The sequence below is a fragment of the Rissa tridactyla genome, chromosome 3 (genome assembly GCF_028500815.1).
Source record: "Rissa tridactyla isolate bRisTri1 chromosome 3, bRisTri1.patW.cur.20221130, whole genome shotgun sequence".
In the NCBI taxonomy this organism is placed as follows: domain Eukaryota; kingdom Metazoa; phylum Chordata; class Aves; order Charadriiformes; family Laridae; genus Rissa; species Rissa tridactyla.
In genome coordinates this window covers 111,484,192-111,509,874 of record NC_071468.1, presented here as the reverse complement: position 1 = coordinate 111,509,874, position 25,683 = coordinate 111,484,192, and the positions used below count along the sequence as shown (strand labels likewise).

Sequence of the window (25,683 nt, the reverse complement as noted above, 5' to 3'; positions counted from 1 at the left end):
TAGATCAAATTAAGAGCCATTTATGAAAATGATTATTTCATCCACATATTTCAAACAAATTAAGTTTTCAAATTAATGGTCAATACCTTTCTCCTTCTGTAAAATACAAGCACTGAAATAGAATGCTTTGTAAACACCTGTTGCTTGGTTTACAACCCGAGCACTTTCATTTGTTTTCAAATGGCTCGGAAGAATTTTTTAAAAACCTGAGTTCATGTGGAAATTGGCCTGGTATCCATGGGAACAAGTGGCTAACAACTATTGAAAGCTGCCTATTCTCTCTCTGATCCTGGCCGGTAGGATGATAAAGGTCATTATGACTCATAAAATCAGGACAAGTCATGACTCTGCAGAATCCTCTGTGTTATATCAGTCAGCACAAAAGCATCTGTCTAACATCACAGAGTCTTCAGTCGCTGCAATAAAAGCAACAACAAAAGCAAACAAAATTAGAACAGACGTGGCAAAAGCTGTAGAGTTTGCATGCATTTTATGCAGATTAAGAAATCACAAAAAATGCTCCTGCGAGTAAATGAAAACTTCCCATACATCTGGCAGCACTGAGCGTGACCAGCAGCGTTGCAGTTTTTGCCTGGTGGCCACTTACAAGCCCCTACGAGTTTTCAAATACAAGCAGGAGGGACCATTTCCAAAGGTAAAGTAGAAGTACCTGTACACTTCTTAGGTTTTATCATTTTCCTGAGAGCGACCAGCAACTTGCCAAAGCCACAGGTGAAATATTTTTTCAACAGAATTTCAACAGTGGACATACATAAAATCTTTTCATGTGGACTTTGGATGAGTCATTATTGGTAACTTTTTTAAGTAAAATCACCATCTGCCTAAACCAGATTTAGCAATACCTTCTACTTGAAACAACCTTTTGCCCTAATCACCTATTTTTAACTCTGTGAGGTCTACTGGAGAATTAGTTTACATCACACATAGCATATAGGTGAGACCTAGTAAGGATTAATCAGATCTAAGTTGTCCACTTGTGAAAAGTTGTTGAATAACATTTTATTTTTTAATTTTCCTATTAAGTCAAACTCTCATCTTTCACCTCAAGCTTCCTCAGCTCCTCTGAGTCAGACTGAGTCCTTTCTTGCAAGCTCCCGCCAACACCGTTTTTCATCCCGTTCATTCTGACTGACACTCTCTTTGATGACAGCCATTGCTTCGTTAATACAGCTCAGCACTGACATCACAGATAGAACACAGCATGACCTTATAATTCCGATGCAATAAAATGCATTTCAATCATTAACTCATTGCAGGGCTCTGCCAACCTTTGCTTATAGCACTTTATGTAGCAGATTGAGGAACAAAGGAGAACCCAAACATTTCACCATCCTCCTTTCTCTGCGTGCCCTGTTCACGTGCCGTGGCCCGAGGCCGCAGCTGATAGAGGGGACAGCTTGTTTCATAAACAAGCTGCATTAAATATTCTTCCATACATTATAGAGAGGACAAAGGTCAGGGAAGTTGGGGCAGCCATAAGGTGACTCAATATATCTATGTCATGGGATTGATTTCACAAGAGAATTAGAAATCAATGCCTGGAGTTTAGGAGCTAAAAGCCTTTCACCTTTAGGTCATCAGTTCACATCCAACTCAGTTCAGTAGTGACTTAAGGCTGTTACCTTCTGAAGACTGTTTAATCAGAAGGTATTTGATTGTATCTGGAATTTTATCATGTGCATTAGCTTGAATTTGCTCACATCACAATGATCAATTGCTCATAATTTCAAAAGCTCTTCCACAGTAGGGACCTTGTGGTCAGGAGAAGGACCTTGGACTAAAAGGTTATGAAACCTGACCTACCTTCTCACTGGGGAAATGGTTCCTTTGGATCAACAGTGAGCTTGTGCTAGGGATAAAGAAAGGACTTCAGGATGGAAGGATATCCATCTAATATTTCATAATCTAATCTTTCATAAATTAGCAGAAAATTTTCTTCCTGTTTCTCTTTTAAATGAATAACAGGCTTTTAATTAATGTTAATATTTTTGTGGAAAGTTGGCAGCTTGCTTAAGACAGAGAATGATTACATTTTCAACTTTTCAGCAAAAGTATTTCTTCTTTTCAGTCTTATTCACAAGAAAAAGCACACGGACACTGACAATGCTCCACATTTTCCCTTCCTACTTAGTACCACTTCATTTGAAGACTGAAGTCCTAAATTTAAAAAATAAACGAAATCATCATGGTCAAGGTGGAGAGCTCCATTGGACAGAAACTCACTACTATTACAAAAGCCCAACGGAACATTGTACATTTTAACAGAAGCAGCCACAGTATTTTATACTAAAATGTTTTCATCTTACGCATAGCTTACAATGCAGGGAAACTAATCTTTTCCTCCGTCATCCTGACCTCAGGGACCCACCGAAAAAAGAAGATTTCTTATTCCCTGCTAGGAAAGTGGGCAGCTGTTTGGTCTTTTGGAAAGGAAAATGATGAGTGAATAGCTGCTTTGTTTATCATGAGAGACTCTCCTTAAGAGTGAGAACTGGGGAAAAAAACCCAAAACCTTTGGGAGTGGTACATGTTAGCTGCCTTTATTAGGAAACAATAAATATTGCACTATTACAGAAGTGCTTCTTCCATCTAAGCATTTCTTTGTGTCACAAAAAAAAACCAAGAAACAGCTTCCTAAAGGCAAAAAGCTGAATCTGTTTTGCAGAGTAGTTAAACACGTGATCTAACTTGATTAACAGAAGCATACAATATGCATGCTCAGACACAGAACTTCTTGCTTGCGAAATATACAGTGTTTTCTAGAAAAGGTGAATTTTTCTATGGAGTAATATGTCAACTGTAAAGACAAAGAAACAAAACACCCTCCAACAGAAATGACTTTCAAATCACAAGCACATATGTCTTGATGGTGGGACAACTTATTAGCATAATCAATAAATTGGCACACACCCTGGAGGCGTATCAACAGCCCCTAATGGGAACAAGACTAAGTCAAAAGCTCGCCCGGAAAATACCAAGACGTTTCCTGTTTTCTTCTGGAATTTTTGTACGCTCCACAGGCATCTTCACCAATGTATGCAGGTGGACCATAAGAAATCAGGAAACTATTGGGTAATTCATTAGTGCCTTTTCCCTTCAAATAAATTATTTTGGAAAAAATCTACAGTACTCAGTAATAGCTGCCTTAGAAAAGCACAGTATATTAAGAGAAAAACCATGAAATTAAGAAAAAGCAATGGGGTTGAAGGGTTACAAGGGATGTGCCTGTATCACCAATAAGCCTTACCAAAAGTGTGGGATATATTCGGACTCATGATGACAGCTCATTTCTATTCAAAATTAATCCAATTCAATTTCCCTCTAACCTTAGAAAGGCTTGAAGAGACCACTTTCAAAAGGCCAACATGGTTGAAGAACAGCCTAAACTCAGAGTACCAAAAATAAGCCTTCTATCCTGTCTTTAAAAGCAAGACAGTAAAAAGAGCTTCCCTCCTTCATACGAAATGTTTTCAACTTAAATCTGTCACAAGACAGAGGTCACTGAGTTATACTAATAGACAGAGAATTTAAAGCACGAATGGTTCTGTCTTTTATCTCGCTACGTACCTGAAACCATGAGACTATTCATGTCTGCTTCCAATTTTACTTACCCTGATTTGACTTGCATCGGTGTATGAAAACCGGAATCAAATGATCATTTCTATCTACAGTATGATCTATTGTACAAATAGTGTGCTGTCTTCGTGTCAATAAGATATACCGTGGGTTTTCATTTGATGAGGGACCAGGAACGTTGTTTTATTTCCAGCTTTCAGATGAAGACTTTGGATCTTAAAGTATTTAAGTTCTTTCATATTTAAGCTTGTTATAGAATACATAAAAGTCATCCAACAATATTATTACTAAAAAAGAATGTGATTCACTGGTGTTGAAGTGTATGTAACAGCAAAAAATAAGCATTTAAATGGTTTCAGGAAGCTGAAATGTATTAAATAAGCAAGCTGAGAATACAAGTAGCATAAAAACCTCCCAGTTACGTTCCTGTTGCCTTTTTCTGTTCTTGTTTAGCATGCAATTAACAAATACACTACTTCCTCTCCACTAACAGCCTAAGGAGCTTAAGCTGTTAATAGTGCTAGCACTGAATGACTTGAGTGGTACAACATTCCTGTCTTTATCTTTAAAATGACAACACGTGGGTGATTTACAGCCCTCTTAATTCTTTTACAATCACTGGTCAAATGTACTGTGACCAATCCAACTCTGCAAGATCACATAAGGAAAGAAATTACTGTACATAGAATTACATTATGCACCTTCACACTGCACTGTCAACCCAAATGCCTTGAAGAGTTGCTCAAACTGAGATAACAACTGAGTTCACATCATATCCCTCAGTGTTTGTGAAAGAAAACAGTTAAAAGACATGACAAATGTTTCCTTTTTGTTATTTAAAGCTCAGACTGGTACACAGATACATGATGCAGCGGTTTTTGGTTAACTAACTATGAAAATAATACATAAGAACCTAAGAGTGCTTAATTGAAAAAAAGAGTTCTCCTTGCGATTATATACCATTTGTCCCAATATAAAAACTATTCCATTTTAATAACATTAATATTCAGTTAATTCATTCACATGACCACAGATCATCACCATCAGAAAGGCTATAATAAGGAAGGACCTAGATTTATGTCAGAAGTTAGACTTTTAAACAGATGAAAAGGAAGAAATTAGAATACCCTACAAACAATATTATTCAAACACACAGTATTACGTGATTACACATATAGGAAAAGTTTCAACTTACAACCATTCATATTTATTTATATTGCGATAATAGCAAAAAGTGATAGGTGAGGATCCAGAACTATGCTATTGTTCAAACACAGTGGAGAATATTATCCCCATCTCAAAGAGATAAATCAAAAGGTCAGAAATTTTTCTTGTCCAAACTACCATCAATCTAGTTACATGTGTATAGTAGCCTGAAAGTTCCACTTGACAGACCTACAGGCTGTCCACGTTAGTATTTGGAAAGCTAAAATAGAGACAGGCAGAAGTTCAACTAGTCCAGTTACCAGATGTGCAGTTCCAGCAACTAGGACATAAACTGATCGGACAATGACTTTAGCCTTGGACTAATGGATAGAAGGTGATGAAGCATTTCAAATGAACTGGCTTGCTCTGTATCTTTCCAAAGCAAACACAGCCAGCTCTGAGTTGTTATCTTGTTGTGCATCACCAGTGAGCGTTACTGTAGACGTGGAACGGAAATAAGATCTGCTGAACTCACTCTGCAAAAAAAGATCAGCTATTAATTATAGTCCACAGAAGCATCCACTTACTGCAATCACGGGCACTTACCCAACAGGGCATTGCGCCCGTTGTCGTCTGGCAGAAACCTTTTATCCACAGCACACACTAAAAGGTGGTCAGGTAAATTTGGTGACTTTACACCAACAAGTAAAAATCCTGATGGTACCTCAATATGTTCATTGGAAATTGAAATCAGTCTCAAATCTTTACCAGCCTGGCAGAAACCTAGAAAAAAACAATTCAATGTATCTTTAAGTTGACAAGATTATTTTTTTAATACTCATATTTGTCTTTATTAAAAGACTTTCTATATTTTTAATGAAAAACAAAATCAGTTGACCTCAGGGTCAAGGGCAAACTAAGAGAAAAATTTTTTCCCTGCCTTTTGGTCAGCCATAAACAGACTCTACCAGTAAAATAAACAAACAAAAATCTGAAAATATACAGTGAAGTTTTTCTTGATAATGTTCTGCAACCTACATACTTACGGGACAATTTACTAACAGCATCATAACTTAGGTCAGACATTCAAAAATGGAAATAATAGTTCTCGGTATCTGGTGAATTTCACTGGCTTTTCCTGGGTTTTTAAAATATTTTTTACAGCAACATTGAATGAGGTACACTTTAAATAGAAAAAAGAAGTGATAAAGCTTTCCACATTCATTTTAGCAAATGCCATGCCTGCAAACTCAACCTTTTAAAGGTTGTGTTGCCTAAGAGAACAGAAGTTCTGTCTCATGCCAGGCGTTCCAACACAAATGCTTATTGGACACACTGGGTAAAGACCCTGTCAAATAGAAGAGCAACCAAGAGCAATCCAGCTTTATCTGGCAGGTAATGAACAATGACATTTTTAGGATTTCTATATTGTATAGATTATCTCATTCTGATGAATTATAGAGGAAATGGCCCCAATCCTACCCTTTTCAGTAGGGCAAATGCTTTTTGACAGCATGTTTAGTGCACTTCTTACCATCAGTAGTGCAACATCCTTCTGGGGGAGGCTTCATCTGGTAAGAAACAGGAGGACTACTTGATTCTGAGCCTTCTTCCTCCTCCTCTTCTTCTTCTTCCTCATTATCTGCTCTGCTGCCTGCTACAAATTATCATAGTGTAAATGACTTAGAGAACAGAAAATGCTGGCAACAAACCAATGAATGAACAGGGTGACCCAGTTACAGAAAGTATTACAGCAAACTGGATTCTCTCCTCTTGACAATGACCTTACTGTTGCCAACTCTTAAGTTACTTGTTGTTTCCTTAACGCTCCAATTTCCAGTCATGCTTACAATAGAATGTCTTTCATCAAAAAAATAAAGCTTTTAGCTCCTGTGCAAAAAAAAGTTCAAAAGCATGACACAACTGTACCTGAGAAAGTAAAAGAACCTAAAAGACAAATAAAAAGAAGCCTCAATTTTTTATTTTTTTAAATTTCATTATTTTTAAGCTAACCTCATGATTTTTAGAGGCCTAATTCCTGATGTTTAAACTCTTGCTGATTACAGCAGTGTAACTGTATCCTTTGTAATATTAACAGCCAACATAAACCCAAAGTCCTTACTTCTTAGCACTTTAGAATATCCTGGCTACAGCCCAAGTACAGATGCTATTAATTAGGTATTGACCATGTCCTTGATGTTGTACAGGAAACTGAAGAAACGGTTCCTGCTGGAAACTAGGCTCACCACAGATGATGTCACGATAAGAACACCTAATTCTCAGGCCTTCTGTCTCCTACCAGAATCCAGCTGTGAGTAAAGCACTGCCGCTCTCTGAACAATGTCAAGGAAAGGCAGATGTCTACGAAGATGATTCACAGCAGCCTGTGCATGGACGGTGCTAGTCTAGGAGGCAATACTGAATCCTGAGGAGAAGAATATATGATGTAGGCTTCATGTTTTAGAGGGCTTTAGGTGTTTCTTCTTCAGATTCTCTGCTGTAAACCACATTTCTGGTGCAATGGCTACCTACATCAGTATTTTTACCTGATAGCTTGCTTATTAATAGAATTCACTTGTATTTTATTGGTGTATGTTTCAGCCTTTCAATTCAAGATTGCTTCTTTACTTGGGAAAGTAAAATAGCAGTTTGCTCCTACATTATTCTGTTGATCCAGGTTTTAGTCTTGAAACAGAAAAACAATGCAGTCATCCTCCAAAGCTCAGTGTCAACTGAACATACTCTCTTTGCTTTGACTGACTTTAGATAAGGCACTCAGAATCCCATAGACTATTCTTTGAGAATTTTTTCCCCCATGACCCGCCTCAGAATAGCTTTTTATTTTATGATTATTAAATGACTGTAGAATCAGCAAAACAAAAACTACAGGATAAATGAGAATTTGGAAGGAAGCTGAAGAGAGTAAACCTGGAGTTTGAAGATTTGTCTCTAAAGGTTATTAGGATGTACACCCCAGTCTAGAAGAGGATTTGACAGGTACGTTTACTTTTAAGTATCTAAACATCAAGCTTCAGTCCTGGTGCACACAGATAAGGACAGAACATTAAACATGACTGGTTTAAGGTTGTAGCCTAAAGACAAAAATGCTGGAAGTGAACAAGGGAAAAGTGAAGCTCTCCATCTTTGCTATTTAAGTCAGGGGTGAGTTATGTGTTATGACCTAACCTTGACTAATATCCAAATGCAATGAAAAAGCAGAGAGTCTGGCTCTACGCTGTTTTCCCACTCTCCCAGCCATGAAGTTCCTCCTTCCTCTTTGTGCCAGCTCTGACACTGGAGCCTGTTAACTGGAGCCTGCCTGCTAACCCAGCAGAAAACTGAGCAAACAAAAGTGACCGGGTGGTTTTTTTACTGGGTTTACATATTAAATTAGCTCAGTGGAAGACACAGAAAATGCCAAATGGTATAAATGCCTATGAAGACATATGTTTATGATATGTAGTTTTGTTTCAAATGTGTAGACCGGAAAACCATACTCACTGGAAAAACAGGTGTTCGCAAGCTCATTGCAAAAAATGTAACATCTAGGCCAGAAGGGACCAACACGTTCATTTAACTTGTCTCTAGGCACACTACAGTCTCTTTTGCATGAATTATCATGACAGATATGTAATGATATTAGGCTAGTTTCAGTGGCTAGGCACTTTTTTCTGGTTTAGATGGTCATTTATGTACCAAAAGGAGACAGAAAAATGTTTTTTGAACAGAAAAATACAAACCTAAAATGACAAGTTACAACTGGTGATTGATAAAGTTTAAAAAAAAAATTTCCAATTGTTTTTTTCTTAAACTGACTATATGCTCAATTTTCAGGCTCTTGAGCAATTTTGATATTGTAACATCATCAAAGACAAAATACATAATATCAGTCTTATTTACTGGTGGCTGGTTTTGTTGCCAAATGCTACTTTGAACATCTATAATGTGTTATCAGTCCACAAAATAGAAAGCCAAAGCACTTGGGTTGCACTGACCCACTGCACAACCTTGTTCAAATTATTTATATCATGTCTGCTTCACCAGAGGAAACTACTTGCTGTATTGTGGACCAACAGGCAGCTATGGCCAAGCATAGTCCGAGTATATCACTGTGTCAGAATGCCAGGGCCAAGGAAAGACAACAATGAGAGGGGAGAGTAGGGGCTTGTACAAGACCCCAAGGATGGTTCTCTGCTTCAGATGCCTCCCGGCCCTCAGAGCACAGGGATTCATGGAGCTAGAAGTGGAAATTTCAATTTGTGATGAGGCTGGAGTACATGACACCAGCTTGCAGACCTTTCCCACCTGAGGAACAACCTAGGAAAAACTATTATAGGTCCCTTCAGAGTTCCCCTTGTCTGAAACTTTGATGAAAGGAATGTTCTCTGCCCGGCTGTTGTGAAACTTTTAATTAATTACAGTTCAATTCTGTTTCCATTAACTGCAAAGAAAACAGAATCAGTCCTTCAAGGTTTGGAAAGTTCTTTGAAAGCCTTGAAAGAAAGAAGTTACAGAAGAGTGAAATCGCACTTTTGTTCCTGAACAATGCATCTGCTCCTGTAGCATCTTTCCTGACTGATCTCATAATCCATTTTGTGACATCACATTTGGTTGCCATGGAAAAGTTTATGAAATGCTCATAGAAGGGTTTGATAGAAGGATGACATTGTGTAGGAAATAACCAGTATATGTATTTAAACAATGAATAGGAAATAACCAGCATATGTATTTAAACAATGAATGTATAGTCATTATTATGTCCTATTTTAGCAAAGAAAAATTTAAACTATTTAAACTATACTACTTCCAATTAAAAAAAAAAAAGACTGAGCAAATGAAATTCAGAAACACAAACAAAAATGCAGAGAGAAATCTCAGGTGTTAAATAGCAACTTGTGTAGGGTTTACAAGAGAACACGTCCTGAATTTTTACCTTTGCAACCACAGAATAACTAAAAATATTATGTCTAAAGTAGTCATAAACCTTCTTAAAAGCTAAAAATATTTCTGCTGTATTTATTCAGAATGAAAATCAGTCTTAGCATATAACTTTTATAAATCTGTCACGTGTTTAGCATCTTTTACTGCATAACTTTCAGCAGTGTATGATAAATTATAGGATAACAGGTATATGTTCCAAATCTCCAAAGATTACTCCATACATTTACTGGAACAATCCCTAGTACTTCAATTTATGTATATTGATAAATCTGAGCAAGCAATTGGCTTAATTTTGTCAAAATAAAAGACAATGCAGTTTGTATTTTTAATCCAATTCTAACACACACAGGTATATATTTGTAGACCATAAAAATCCAAAGAAAAACTTTAAATACTTTTGGTTTTCTGTATGCTGATTTGAAATGTGTGTGCTGAGCCTTGGGAGAGCAAACAGCAGAACAGTCTTTGAGCAGAAATATAAATTCCATTATTTCCTACCTTCCAGTGACGACAGTTGCTGTTCAGCTTCCAAATACAACTGAGAAAAGATTGGTCTGGGAACTAAGTTGTTTGAGCGGAGAGAGGCCTCAATGGAATTATGCAATACTTCTTCAAACCGTGTTGTCTTGAGCTGACCAGCATAAGAATTTCCCATCTTCCCAAAGAAGAAAAGGAGACAAGAAGAAAAGAAAAAAATAAAATAGATATTTCAATTTTAGCACTCAGAACCTGATCACCGCATGTTGATGTCAGTCTACAACATCGCTCATGAAGGAGAGAAGCTTCATTGTCCACAAAGAAAGGCAAAGGAAAAGAACATTGACTGCGGCAGTCGCTGAGCAGATCCTGCTGGTAAATTACAGGAAGTTATCTAAAAGTAACAGCTTTCTGTAATTCAGCAGAAAGGCAGCAAGCTTTGACACCTTCTTGAAGATGTGGCTAGAAATCTGATTCGAGCAATTCCTTGGTTTATACAGCAATTGAGGAGATGCATTTTCAATAGTCAGCAATCTCATCTGTAAAACAGCCTTTTTGTTTTACATGATTTGAACAGAATAAATGTTAAATGATCTGGGGAATAGCAGAGTTTTGTGAATTTATCTTTGCATGGCCCATCGTGGCCGAAAACTCAAAGATAAAGCAGTTCAACATGTCTTTAGAGGAGCTGTCTCATAAATAACGCAACATTGCTGTAACTCAGATATTGGGAAAGATAACAGCTTTTTCTTTTCAACTTAAGCAATATTTTTCCCTGTCAAGTAGCATTTTATTAATTCTTTTTTTCAGAATGAGGCATTGATTATTTATTTGATTTTGCATTCAATTATTAGGACTTAGAAACTGCATAATTTACGCATTCTGTCATTGAGGAGTCAGTCTATTCCAGCTGAATATCCCCTGTACTTAACTGCCGCCTGCTTTCCGCAGCAAACACAATGAACTGGTATAACCAAAAGCCATGTCAGCTTTCTTTTCCTATTACAAAGTAGCTCTTGCCCTGGGCCCCACGTCCTTTCCCTCCTCAAGCAACTGTGAATAGAAAGCATGAAACGCTTCCTGTTTGCGGCAGTAATTCCTAACCACTGAACAGCCCCTCCTCAGCACTGGGCACTGCCTGGGAAATGAGCCTGTTGGGAAGCATCCTGGAGGAATCGGTCAAGCAAAAGAAAAACTACTGTGCAACCACATACAGCTCCTGATGGAAAAAAGAGTTTCAAAGGAACAACATACAAAATTGACAATTTGGATATGACTCTGTAAAGCATACTTTACATATATGATCATATTTTATATGTTTGTATCATGTAAATTATATATATAGTAGAGTTGATTCTCTATATTATAGCCTATTGATATTATACAGATACTATTAATAGAGCACAGTAAGAATTATAAAACAATGCAGGTAGCATTTAAGAACATGATCTAGAGAAGAAGCAGGCGCTACTCACAAAATATTCGTCTGCATATGCAAAACCAAACAGCAAAGTTGCAGTAAGTAGTACTGATATATCCATTTGGTGAAGGGTAAATGAGAAGCTGCAAAGCCTATTAGTGATGTTCAGAGCTCACATGGAAGTGAGGGCGCGTCTTCTCTTCCAACACAAAAAGCAGATCACAGTTCTCTACGCATTGATAGGAACCCTCTGGCTCCTCTTGTTTTAAGTACTGCTTCGCCTACACCAAACACAGCTGAAGACAATGCGGAAAGCCTGACATCAGTATTGTCCTTAAAAAGCTTTATCAGAGGTGTATGCAGGAAACCCAAGGTCAAGCTCTGAAATGAATTATACTAAATGCTGTTGCTAAACAAAAGCACTAGAAGATGTTTAGTTCTAATTCTAATCCATCTTTCAAACAGTGTATGACTTTCAGGTATCCTGATAATTATTTGTCTTTGTTACATTGATGTTTTATGTTTAATATAAAATGTTTAATTATCAAGGTATCTGACAGGTACCCATTTAATTCTTTGTTCTTTTAAAATCCTTCCCATATTATGAACTAATATTTTCTCTTGTTAGGTTGGAGGCATCTGCGGTCTCAGGGGCCCATCTCTACATCTTCAGGGGCAGGTACAATACTGGTTCTACATGACTGTTCATCGCAGTCTTGAAATCTGGACTAAAGAGAAATAAAAATGCATGAACATGCTCTCTACACGGTAACATTCAGAGTTACACCTTCAGGAGTGGAAACTGCGTTCAGCTATCATCCATGTCACACACTTTCTTCCATAGACTGCTTTATTTAAAAACAGAGCCAACATATGAAAAATTCATGTAACATCCAAAAGACTTTTTGCACTTATAAAATCACCGCTACAGCACAAAGAGAGTATGCAAAAGTTTGACTGCAGTGGCAGAGGCTTGTCTTACAAAGGGCTGGATTCCACCTGTTCTCAACATGACCATGCAAAGCAGATGGGTCCACCTGATTTTCAAACTTACTTCTTGAAAAGCTTCATTAAAGCACGTGAAAAATAGGAAGTTTTTAAATTCATCCAGAGTGAGACAAAACATTCTGAGACAACTCAAAAGCATTATTAGACAAATAGGTACACAGACTGCTTTATGCAATGAAGACTTACTTGCTTTACTGATCACTTTCTGGATCTAATTGTGATCAATGAGAAAACACTGTAATATTCCTGTTTATAAATTCTCTTTCATAGACATAGTCAGCTATTATCCTGTACAGTTTATTAGGAAAAGATATAGATATTTATCCATTCAGGTGCTAATTTAATTATGATGTGAATGGGGTTGTAAAATGAAACAAAAATAAGCTTTCTGGTAAGCTCCTGTGTACCTGTGGAATCTTACAATCACAGTGCCAAACACAATCATAAATCCAGGAATATACTTTGGAAGACGTGATAAGTATTTTATAGCCATTTTCATCATCAAACACACACCAGAAAACGGGCATTGCAGGAGCTTTTTTGCCCGCATCAGCCTTTGTCATTCAGAGTCCCAGTGACACTCTCAGTTGCAGGAGAAATTATTTCTATGAAGCAAGAAAGGGAGAAGCTGTTTCTCACTAACTCTACGATGGTTGTCATCCCGTCTTTTCTTTAAAGCTTCTCAGATTGTGGTACCTGAATTGTAAATTGCTGACTCTGTAGCACCAGGAAGCAAAGGCTTTGAGTCCTATTTTCCTGCTTCAATGAACTCAGCGTTCCCAGCCCAGATTTATGTCTCTCTTGGATACAAGTGGGTGGCACAGGCTAAACTTTCAAATGCTTGTGAAATTCCAAGCCATGAACATAGATGGTGACCAGCTCTATTAAAAAAAAAAAACAACAAACCAACACACTGACACAGAAGGATAGCCCTTGACCCCAGCTACTGACAAATCAAAGGGCACCTCCCTATCACACTGTCAGTTTCCATGGAGAGCACATGGAGGAAAATACTTGCCAATACAAAAGGGAGAAAACAGGGAAAGAGCTGGATCTGGAAGAGCTGCTTAAAACCAAGATAAAAAGAAGAAATCCACTCTGAGGAACTTGGGACCCTAAGAAACAATTGCAGATACAAACGAAGCCGGTCAGGCCAACATCTTAGAAACCCATGGATAATACTGCCAAAGAGAGATGCCGAGTCCAGCCATATGAAAATGAGAGTAGAAGTGTGTTAGTCACTAAAGAGAACAGCCCTCAAATTCCAAACAAGGAACTGTCAGGATTCCTGTGGTAAACAGGGATTACCTGACTAGGAAAAACAGGGATCTTCAGGGTTAATGTCTGTCACATATAGGGTCAACTTCAAGTTCAACTGCAGTTGAACTAGTCAGGCTTTGAAGAAAACCTGCACTGTTCTGCTTGACCCTGTACTCCAGCTGCTGTGATTTAGAAAAGGAGCTCCCTCTCGGCCACGAGGGCAGACCCTACCAAGAGAGCCATGACAGTGACTGGTCATGATAAGACACGGCAATTGCCAGCAGAAGGAGGACATGCAGTGCCATCACCTAGATCTTGGTGGGAGATCCTTTGCACAGTGGAACAAAGACGGTAACACACTAGTGACTTTTTAGTTGCAGTCATCTGTGATAATGATCAGTGAGGATTATTAAGATTTTGTGAAGACTGAAGATTTAGAACAGCAATTCTGGACAAAACTTGTCCTATACCTAGGACCGACTGTGTATCCTAAGGAAAGCTATAGACTTTAGAGCTTGCAAATTAATCCAGGGCTTTTGACAACTCCCACTGAAGTAGACTGATAAAGAAAGACTGCCTTCAGCAGAAACCGGGTAAAGAATATATGTGGGCTGTGTTAAGAAGGCTTGAAAAAACAGTCAAGGGATCTAAGTGCGAAATTAGGAAGACACAATTAATTACTAACAAATTCAATCTTAGATATGACTTACAAATTATTACAGGCGGAAAAGTTTCATATTACATTGCAAATTTTTTGCATTGTAAAATATAATTGACATTACTATTTTAATACAGTAATCCTTCCAGCAAAACAGTGTAACAATGGATGTATTTTCCCCGTGTAAGCAGCCAGCTTTCATACTTCTGAAATGGCCCAACAGAGTCATTTCTATTGGATTATTTCTAAGAGGAGAATGGTAAGATATTTCCAAGCTCACTGTTATTCCAAAATAATATGTTATTGCTATGGCAAGAGGCAATTCATCGCTTGCATAAAATGAGGGGATTTGTTTGGATGAACTATAGATTTAGGTAGCCAAAAGGCTATCTATTAAAATTTGTCTGGGAGGAGAAAGCATTCTTTACTGCAGGTTAACAATTTGTTCACAGATCAGTACCGGCAAAGTTGTTAGTGTGATCCTTTTGCTCTTTGAACATCCAGTAACATCCAAAATTCATCAATATTTCTAAAGCTTGGTAAAGTGTCTAATCCTGTATTAAAAACAACAATCTCATTAAGAAGAAAGAAATCCTAAGGCAGGGACTTGTATGTAAACGTAACTCTAATAAGAAAAGAAAATTTGGAGACAGCACAAACCTGCTTCTTTTCAATGGTAGTGATATATACTATAAGATCCTCCTCAGCCACAAAACTGTCTAGTCACGTTTTACTCTTGTTTCCATGAAGCTATCTGTAATTATAGACAGTGCTTTCTTTAGCTTTGGATTTGGAAGAATAAATTATTTTTCATCTTCTATATTAACATTTGTCTTGTGTAAAAGTGATACTGTGTGGTAAATATATTCCCCCAGGTTATATAAAATTCTTGATTCTGGAGAACTAAAAGAGTCTCTTATTGACATTTACCCCCCACCAGACTCAGCATAGTATTATATCTTATGCCTTTACTACTAGCCTCAAAACAAGGTTACTCTATGCAAAAATGCCTTTTGGGAATGGTCACTGGCCCACCATAACTTCTGAAGTGTGCCTGGGAATTGCCACAGAGAATGAGCGCTAGCACCAGAGCCATGCCGAGACATTACAACAGAAAACTGATTTCTGGCACACAGGATTTTTTCCTGCAACTCTTCAATTTACCAATACAGCTGTAGCTCATATGGGCAAAGATAAAGAAAAACTTATTCTTTCAGAAAGTGATCTCGTTGTTCATGTGCCACAACATTATCACTTGTAGAAGTAATTTACAAAGTTTTTTATTTGTTGGTACTAACATAGTAAATAGGTGGACTATTGCCAAATTCTGAAAAAGTATTTGTTTCTGGAAGTCAAATCTGTTTGTTTATAACATTCTGCCAGAATGACTTGGCAGTAAGAGAGGAAAAAAGGGCTCAGAAGACTGATGGTTATGATATAATACTGGAGTGTGGGAAACACTTAAATACGTTTCCTCATTTGAGATCATTTCCAGACCAATGTTTTACTATTCCTATGATTTTCATCAAAATCTTCAAAAAGGGTTCAATATTCTGCTGTTAGTCTTACCCCAGAAAGAGAAATTTTGAAGTTGCTGATAAATGAAATTATGATCCTCTAGTGAGCTCAACTCTACAGTGCTAATAAGGTTAATATCAGCAGTCACTTAGAGATCTGCTGATTGAAATCCACTTTTTCAGTGAAGTAATTTATTCCGCAGAACTAAAGCTGTCAGATCATCTAAAAGTCTCCAGCCATTCTGTGTTGCATGTATGAATAAAGTTACGGCAATTCAGTAGACACCATTTGGCCATTACATTTTAAAAGCAACATTAAAGCTTTAACTTAAACCACAGTTACCTTTGCCAGAATTTCCAGCTCCTTTTCTGTTACAAGATCTTAGAACTCATATATCTCCTGTGGAATTATATTAGAAATGTTATCTACAGACCAGACCAGGTTAAACTTAATGGTTTCCTAATAATGCCACTTTGGAAAGCAGTTCATGATTAAACACAGAGACTCTGATTAAGGCTGATGACAGGTCACAGAGAACATAATCCTACCATCTTTATACAGCCAAGAACAATTCTGCTACTGTTTCCATAAAGAGAATATACCGCAAGAAGACTACTCGCATCTCTCTACCACTTCTCTTCTCTTTTGCGTTTGCTTTTAATTTTTACCTGATATCCTCTCTTGATTTTGAATATCAGGCTGACCACAGACAGGGGATTTCTCCTGCATTAAGAGTGAGATGATTTCTTCCGCTGACTCATGTTTCCAAGCAACAGGATGTTGGAACAAGAGTGCAGATTGAAAGGTGCCAAGCTTTCAAGTACGCTGAAAGTGGGAAGTGGGAAGACATCACCGAGCTTTTTGGCAACTTTAGATCCCAAGCCAAATTGCTTCTATTAATCACTGAAATCAGTTCTCTCAGTCACTTCCGAAGTAAATAATAGGGTAGGGGGAGGTCGTTATTCTCAGGAGATTGCTGCAGCGCTTAATATGGACACCTTTGCAATGAAATCAAATATATGCAATTTTCCCCACCTACTGAAAAATCAAGCCCATTTGTTAACTGCCCTCTGTGCCCTTGGAAAACACACAGATCCATATCAAAAGGGATGAAAACAGACTTGGAGAAATCAATGTTAAATGACCTCAATAAAAACACTATTAAAAAGCTGTTGCTTTCTTTTTTTCTTCAAGCAGATAATAAATTAAAATATCTAACGGATCATTCTTAATATGAAATTATTTCACATCCATTTTGCCCATTGGAAAGAGAAGAACTTCGCTAAAACCAAGTATTTTCTTATTTTTGCTGAAATTTTTCAACTGCAAACCAACAAGCATTACTTTTGAGGACATGGTGTTCATTTTTCAATGAAAATGCTACAATTCACGCAGGGAACAGTAGCAAAAATCGCACATGAATATTTTCTACAGAAAAAGGAAAAAAGAATTTCCAGATATGTCTATCAAAAAAAGAAATCATATTTTTAAACTCATACAAATTCAACTCTACTTGGACACAAAAAAAAATAAAGCTTGACTAAATACAAAACCACTTAACTTGCCATAAAACCATTAAAATAAACAACTATGCTTGGAGATCTGGACTAAGGCATGTTGGCAATTTAGTGACAAGGAATTTAAGCTGTGATAGCCTACATTCTAGTTTTCTGGGGAAACAGAAAACTCCAATTGCAACCAGATTCTTTTAATTATTTAAGGATGAAAGGCTGTTTTGGTTTTAAGACATAGTTTAGTCTTCCTTTACGACTACAGAAAACTTAAACTTCCTTCACCCTAGAAACTTTTATGCCTACTTTCAAACCAGACTTCAGTTTTTCTGAGACATCTAAAGTAATGATTTGTTTAAAAATGCCACTTCATTTTAGCTTCTCTGAATACAGAAGAAAAGATGCCAGACAAAGTTCAAATTGGTCATAGTAGAAAGTCCTTTGTGAAAAGTCATACACTGGTTTACTACTCAAATTTTTTAAAATCATAATCACTATTGGGACCGATGCCCGATAAAAATCTGTATCTGCAAGAAGAATTTGGAAGAAATCTTAATTAGACTTTTTATAGATGACTGAACATCTATTATTAACTTGTTTCTTAATTATAATTTTCACTGGAAATCTATTTTCAGACATAACAATAACTCTGATTTTCATTTACTTGCTTTTTTGATTTAGTGTGAATCTTCTTTTCACAGGCAATCATACGAGTTGTTCCTTAATATCCTCACAACTGGGTGAAGGAGCCACTTCACAGAAGTCATTGTAGAGCTGGGTGATAGTCCAGTGTTTTAATAATAGTGCAGACTGACCCTAATATATGATATGGCAATAAATACATTTAGGCAATGGCACTTCATCCTGCAAATGCTTTCACATTCCTCTCTGCAGGAAACAACGTATTCTGATGCAGATTTCTTTGATTTTCCTGCAGGATCTCATAAACTTTGCAGGTGTTACTGGAGAGAAAATCCCTTATCAGCAGCTTCCAGCACCGTTCAGCTGATATGCTTTACTATTTCTCCAGCACAGAACCCTGACCCTACGGCTGGTCAAGCAGCTCTGCCTTGGCTCCCATTCGGCTTTTGTGTGTTGCTTTGATCAGTTCCTGGCTGTGGATGAAAGCAATTCTTTTAGAGACCACCTTCAAACTCTCTTAAAAAAAAGAATTACATACATAAAACCAATTGAGCTTGTTAAGCAGCAGGAAGAAGCCAAGTTGAGGGAGGAAAAAAGGAGGGAAGGAGGTGCCACAAATCAACGCTAGGAAGCGATGATCAAAGTGGCGAGTGGAAAATTAGTAAAAAATGATCCCTAAATTGTACAGGTCTGGGTCATTCTCCTTCCCAGCTCTGTAAGCACAAAGACTTTCTCACTATTACCCAGCAAAGAGGCACAACTCTCTTTCCAAGAACTGTCTCACACATCTGCTCTATACCTTTGCGTACAGCAGCACTTGAGATCTTAGAGTAAAGCAGTAGGAAGCAGACTGGCAAGGCAGGAGAGAGATTATCTTGAAATGCATGTTTTCCGAGGAAAATTCTAAGAAATCACCACTTGGGGTATATTACTCTTTCTTCCAGTCACTGGTGCTAGAGACTGTTTCTGAGAATCTTTTCAGAATTCAAAACAAATATATAAAGAGTAATCCCACACTGATTGTAGAGGTTAGCTTTTGAGCCATCCTCAAAACGAGACTTTTGTTTTTCCTTACCCCAAGCCTCCTCCTCTTGGCTCATTCCTGGAAGCAGTGCAGCTGCGGTCTGGGGGGCAGCCACATGCACACACAGAGACAGTGTCTTAAAGACACTTCAGAGACATCTCTTTTGGAGCTGCAGAGGCAGAGCCAGACAGTCTCTGTGGTGGTTCTCCAAGGATATACACAGAGCCCACAGGTTTAGAGGCTCTACCTCATTCACAGAGAAGGGCCCCACTGCTTGAAAGAGATCTTCACTGATTTCTTCTGACAGAGCACCCTATGCCATATCTGGATCATATTTTCCACCCAATGAACAAAGGGGGGACAGAAATGCAATGGGAGCAGCCTAAAATATGCTTCACCATCTGTGGATGGCAAATACAGCTCTAGATAAATATACTACATTGCAAAATAAAACTGAGCATCCAGGTACGCTCAATCAGGAGATCAGTTGCACATGTATTATATGTTGAAAATACAGCAAATAAGAAACATTCACAAACATAAATATGCAATCCAAAAGCATTAAACAAGCCTCTTTAGTTAAGGAACCACTAAGGAACCACTTATCAGTTTGAGATCTGAGCTGCATGTTTTAAAGGTTTAAAAATTCAAGTTGTCTGCATTTTTTTTTTAATATTCCAAAGTTCAAAGTTTTCCTGAGAGGAAATCACTCACCTCAAAGACAGCAAATGACTGACAAGGCAGGAGGTACACGAAATGCAGACAAATGCATATTCTTAAAACATTAATATTAGCTGTAAAATGTCTCACAACTACCATATTTGAACAGTAACCGATATAAGGCAGGGTGAGCATGTTATCTTACAATATGCTAATGTTTTCATTAAATAGCAACAGTATTTTTCAGCATGGAAATACTAGCCGTGTAATTAAAAATATACTGTACCGTAGTGAAAGCATGTGCTCCTCAGTGACATCCAGTAAATTACTCCCAAAGTTTCACATTCTGATTGCACTGCTGAACATCTTACACCTGTGGTAACTGCCAGTGATTATATCTTTATGGAGTTTTCCTTCTTTTGATTTAGAAGAGTCTGCTGCTTGGCGAATTGGATAGGACACTTAAGGCTCCTGAGTCAGCACTGTATGCAGCTGAACAACTCAGTCGGGTCGCCATGACATGAACACTCTCCTGTCACAGTAGAGCACAGGAAGGTTTCAAAGCTATCTATTCTGCAACTCTGGCAAAAAACAAAGTAATGAGACCACAATATACCCTGGCAAGCTGTTCTCTAATTTGTGTGCTGGCTATACTAAATGATAAATGGTCTGACTTTATGTCTTATTAATACAGAAGTGCTGTGCTGGGTCACAGTGCTCCTGGCCAGGCACATATCAATCTATCAGTCTGAAGCATTATTAACGTCAACAATTTTGTTGTGCGTTTTTGGAAGGAATGAAGGTGTTTTTTTAAAAAGAAGTGGGGGTGTCCTTTTGCATTATATAGATAACAAAATCCCTAAAGAAAACATAAAGTGTGTATACTGTGAGTACTTCATTTTGGTAAAAGAAGAAGAGATTAACAGAAGAGAAATTAGATATGTAGCAATATTATCTTTGTGTTGGTACTATGCCTGTATCTTCTGAATAAAAGGATAAGAAATCAAAAGAATATTTGAGAGATTATGTTCAATATACTGCTGGATATACAAAGAAACAGCTATTGTATCATGTTTAAACAAACACTGCATCTTTTCAAGATACATCTAGAGTACATGTACAGAGAACATTTATTTCTGGTAATGGTATATTTATCAAATGTTTCCTTAGGTCACAAATTGCAGTACATCACTTCAGAAGAGGAAAGCAATTATTCTAAAAACTGAATTTTCTTTTTCCTATGGCTCCAAGTCATGAAACATTCAGATACGTGCTTGATTTTAAACTCAGTTAAGTATCACTGAAATTAGCAAAATTAAGCACTTATCTAGGCTCTCGGTTGAATTTAGGTTCTGTATAATCTTTGTATGCAGGATACATTGAACAATGAAAAGAGGTTATTTTTCAGTACAGCTTGTGAAACTTTGTTTTCACCCTTTACTCTCAGGGTATGCTTTCATGACTGGCTCAAGCTGCTCTAAACTCAAGTTACAGCCGAAAAGGAATGTCTCTCACTCTTAATGTATATTACTCCTGTGTCGTTTGGTGGCATGGATCTGAGTTGGTATGGTTGAAAACTAGTAATTTTTTTTTAGGGTTATGTTCAACTAGATCAGATCCCTCATCTAGCTATGCATAAAACATGTCTCCATTAATATAAGCAAAAGAAAAGGCCCAGAAACATGTGACAGGATATTTTTCTCCAGAGTATGAAAATGCTTTAAAGAACATATTTACATTTTAAAACTGCACCTTCTAATTCTGCTTCTGAAATACAAAAGGAAAACATTGAATTTTAAAGCCTGCTGAGGAATCCCTTGGAGACCTGGGTGATTTAGTGTTTTCACTCAAAACAGTTTTCATATTAATGGAAAGCTTTCATCATTCATTTAGTAATTTTTTAAAATATATACTCTATACTTCAATTTTAGATGCAAGCACTGCACATAAGAATGTGGAAAAGAAACTGCACAGAAAGTAGTAAGTCATGCTCTAGGAGAGTGACTAGTATGTTCTTCTGTTACTATGGAAGTGAACTAGAAGTTTTATAAATGTTCTATACTTAACGCCAAATATGAGAGACCTCAGTCATGGCATTCTCAAGTAGGGTACAAAATCATTCAGCTTGGGAACACAGAAATCACTGTCTGGTTTCCTATCAGCACTGTACAATTGTGTACCTTAAACATATTAACCTGACAAGATGACACTTACAAGATTGTATTGACAGCCAAAGTTTAGAGAAATCCAAAAGGAAAACAAATACTGCAAGAAATACATATGAATGTGTGTGAAAGCACATGATTTTTAGAAGAGTCACTTCTAATAATTTACCAGGTCAACAACACCACAAGCCAGAAAATTCACATTTTAAAGAGGTATAACTTGATTGATGGCAGCCAAACATACTTGCCCCATAACTGTAGTGCGTTCGTGAACTTCTCTAGGATGGTGTGTAGAGTGCTGTCTAGAATGAAGTCTAGGATGCTGCAGCACCTATCTCTGATGTTGCTTTGGGACTGGAAACACAACATCACTCTTAAAGAATATTAGGATAGGGTAGAGTTTAAAGACGACGATGTTAACCTGAAATTCAGTAATGGAATGCAGAACGTAAAAAGGGTCTGCCTGCTTTGGATATAGGGAGAAAAGGCAAGCAAGCACAGAGGGGCCTATTGTGTTTGATTAATACCCGGAGCAGGAATGCCAGGAATGGGTGATAAGCATGGAGGTTATGTATAAGAGATCTCGTATACAGAACCAGTGTGAGTTGGTCAGTATGCAGCTGCTGATGCAACATACATGAGAAAAGAGTGGGTCTGCCTGCTGAAATGAGCTGCTGAACCTGTGTGAAATGAGTCAGTAATGTAAGTGATGAAGTGACAGAACAGTTGTTAGGGGAATTGTAATTATCCCAACAAAAGGTATGTAAAATACATACCTTGTACACTACGCACTCACAGAAAAGAATCTTCTTTTTTACAGGAATCTACAAGGCATGTTTTCCAAAGTTTGAGAACATTGCAATAGAAGTGAAACAAGGGACATAACCTGAGGTTATAACCTCAGGTTAACAAGATTTTCAGAAATTCAAAGCACAGACTGAGACAAGGGCAAAAATCATAGAGTGTCACAGAAATATTTTACGAGGACATTCGTTTATAAGAAAGAACAAGGAAAGAGTTCGTCCACTGTGCAACCAGAAAGGAAAATTAAGAGATGATTGTTAAGTGTAATTCTTTTTTTTCCAAGAAGATGAGCAAAGGTTATTTGTGATCAAATGACTGATTTGTCCAGCAGCTTTAGCAGGGAAAAATGGAGACTGAGCATACAGAAAGGTTCAAACTTAGTATTTGAACCTTTCTGTATGCTCATTGTATATGAAAAAAATAAAACTGGGTCCTGCCAAGCAGAATGACTGGTTTAATTGCAAGACAACTACTTTTCTTCTCAAAATGTTTTTTAAATGGTTGCAGGCATACTTGTCTTTTGTGTTTATGCAGAAATATTGAAATGTGTATAAAATCTTATATAAAATGTGATATATGTAGGCTAAAAATGCCTACCACATTGAGCTTTTCAGGGTACTTATGTGAAGTCCAGATGGCCTCCTCCCTGAGAAATATGCTCAGTCTTGTACTTTGGACATGTACAAAAGGAGACCTTTAAGATCTCCTAGAAACATGGAGTGCAATTCAGATGCCTAACCACAGGCATCTTCTAACTTTGAGATGTCCTGGGATATCCTGTCTGGATTCTGGCTGCTGCTCCAAAGAAGCAGAGGTCTGAGGCAAGTTCTCTGTCATATCTGCTAGTCCTTTATCTCAGGTAAACCAACAAACAAATGAAACGAGGTACCTATACTTAGGCAACTGCATCAGACTGCAGGTATCTACTGGTTCACTAGACAGCAATTTGCACTATAATCAATAAAATCAATGGAGCTGAGAGAGTGATTCAGCTGGCCAGCCGCTACTGTTTATTTACTTCAACATAAGCTGAAACAGTCACCTGGCTCCACTGACCACATTGGTTATATCTTCATTGACTACTAGGAGTTGCAGCTGCAGATGTCTACATGAAGACGTCTATATTTAGGAGTCTTGGAGCTCAATTCAGTTGCTTACACATAGGTGTTGCTTAGACATTGAGAGACTGCAGGTATCTGAGACAGCTGCGTAGGTCCCACACAACGTAAGACCTGCAGGAGACCAAGCCAGGCAGAATAACCAAGGACATCTCAAATATCAAAAGAAACACATAAACAAGAAACTCAAATCCTTAATCTCAAACTAAATCTCACTCTCAAAGTCAAAAATTGGCATGTCTATGGATGTACTGTCAAACACCTTGGCTTCCAGTTTGCTTCTGGCTCCTGATCACCCGATTGGCTACACTGCATACATGTTAGTTTACATCCAAGCATTCTGCACTCAGCTTTAGTTGTGCTAGTAGTTGAATAAGGCATTCCTTTTCCTAGGCAGCAAGGACAAGATTGTGTCAGGTTTGTTTCCATCACCCTACACAGTTCTCCAACAGTTTCCCAAAAAGCCTGGTGCCCTCACCCACCTGTTCACACTCCATGCTCCCAGGCATGCAGCACACGCCACACCATGAGACCATGAACAGTCCATTCTGGCTAGCTTCACAGAATTTTGGTCATCTGAACACACATGCACAAAACCTGTGCCTCAGAGGCACAAAGGTCATGTGAAGAGCACTGCAGACACAGCCCGTTCTGAAGAATGCTACCCTGAACAGTGTTGGTAAGAGCCACTGCACGGCATGGCCCTTGGGCCACATCTCCCCAGACAGCTGTGGGTCCAAAGAACTGGAGCTGGTTCTCCCAGGGCAACAATAGCTGAGCAGGGCTTTCAGGATTTCAGTTTGGCAAGTTCTGTATAAATTCTTCTAAGTCCTTTGCTGGCATTTTTTCTTTTTCTTTTGTGTTTTTTTTTTTTTCTCTGACCTCAGTGTCCTTCCACTGTTTGACTGTAAATTGGGGATAATATCACTTCTCTAAGGTGCAGAGAACAGTTATACTCAAGATTGCGAGCTCTTCCAATCATGCTGCCAGAAAAACCATGTCAGGAGACTACTCTTTGGTTTTTGTAGGTATTAAAGAAACAGGAGTTTTAAAAAAGACATTGAGGAGAACTGCAAAATAATGTGCAAACATCTAGTGTGAAATGCTAACAAATGTGAAGGAAACTGAGGAAGCGAGCATAGTGAACTGCTATTTATAAAGTAACAGGATAGCTGGATAGGATTGTCTTACATAGGGAAGTGTATTAAAGGCACATAAGAACCTTTTTTAAATACTGCTTTGTATTTAAAATAATACAGGTACTTTTATTCTTCGTATCGCTGAATTTACAAGGATCTTAACCATGACAGTATATGTTTTTAAAATCTCTGAGAAAAAAAACGTTACTAAAGAGTAAAATAAAAGGTCAATTAAGTTTTATAAAACAACCAAGGGCTTCAATACTGAGTGAGAAGAAAAAAAAAAAAAGAAAGAAAATAATGAAAGGAAATACACACTTGCCAAAAACTAGAGCAACCAATAAATTGCTATCTCTTGCTAATTCCTCCTTAAACACCAACTGCACAGACCCTCAAGACTGAAAAATTAAACTAAACAGGGTCATGCTGACCTTAAGGCAAGCAACAGACTTAATACTGCAACAGACAACCATGAATCGTACCTAAGCAAACCTCCCATTCCTTTTCAATAGAACGCATTATTAATCAGACACATTGTTTTACAACTGGTATAACCTATGCCAGAAAAAGCTTTCATTTTCTCAGTGCACAACAG

The 25,683-nt window shown here is 37.7% G+C and overlaps 1 protein-coding gene across 4 annotated transcripts in view; it reads right to left on the bottom strand.

The window, feature by feature from the left end:
* Positions 1 to 24,490, bottom strand: part of GREB1 (growth regulating estrogen receptor binding 1) — a 69,372-nt gene extending 44,882 nt beyond the window's left edge. Inside the window, exons 1-4 of one of the 4 annotated variants that reach the window (XM_054196698.1) lie at positions 24,432 to 24,490; positions 10,183 to 10,339; positions 6,278 to 6,400; positions 5,350 to 5,526 (exon numbers count right to left, since the gene is read on the bottom strand). In XM_054196698.1, coding sequence (XP_054052673.1) covers positions 5,350 to 5,526; positions 6,278 to 6,400; positions 10,183 to 10,339; positions 24,432 to 24,485 — 511 coding nt within the window. In that variant the 5' untranslated portion in view covers positions 24,486 to 24,490. Of the gene's footprint in view, positions 1 to 5,349; positions 5,527 to 6,277; positions 6,401 to 10,182; positions 10,340 to 15,167; positions 15,209 to 18,977; positions 19,035 to 19,916; positions 20,000 to 24,431 lie in introns of those variants that run through there. The other 3 variants (XM_054196700.1, XM_054196701.1, XM_054196699.1) reach the window with 3 other exon arrangements.
* Positions 24,491 to 25,683: the final 1,193 nt, after the last annotated feature.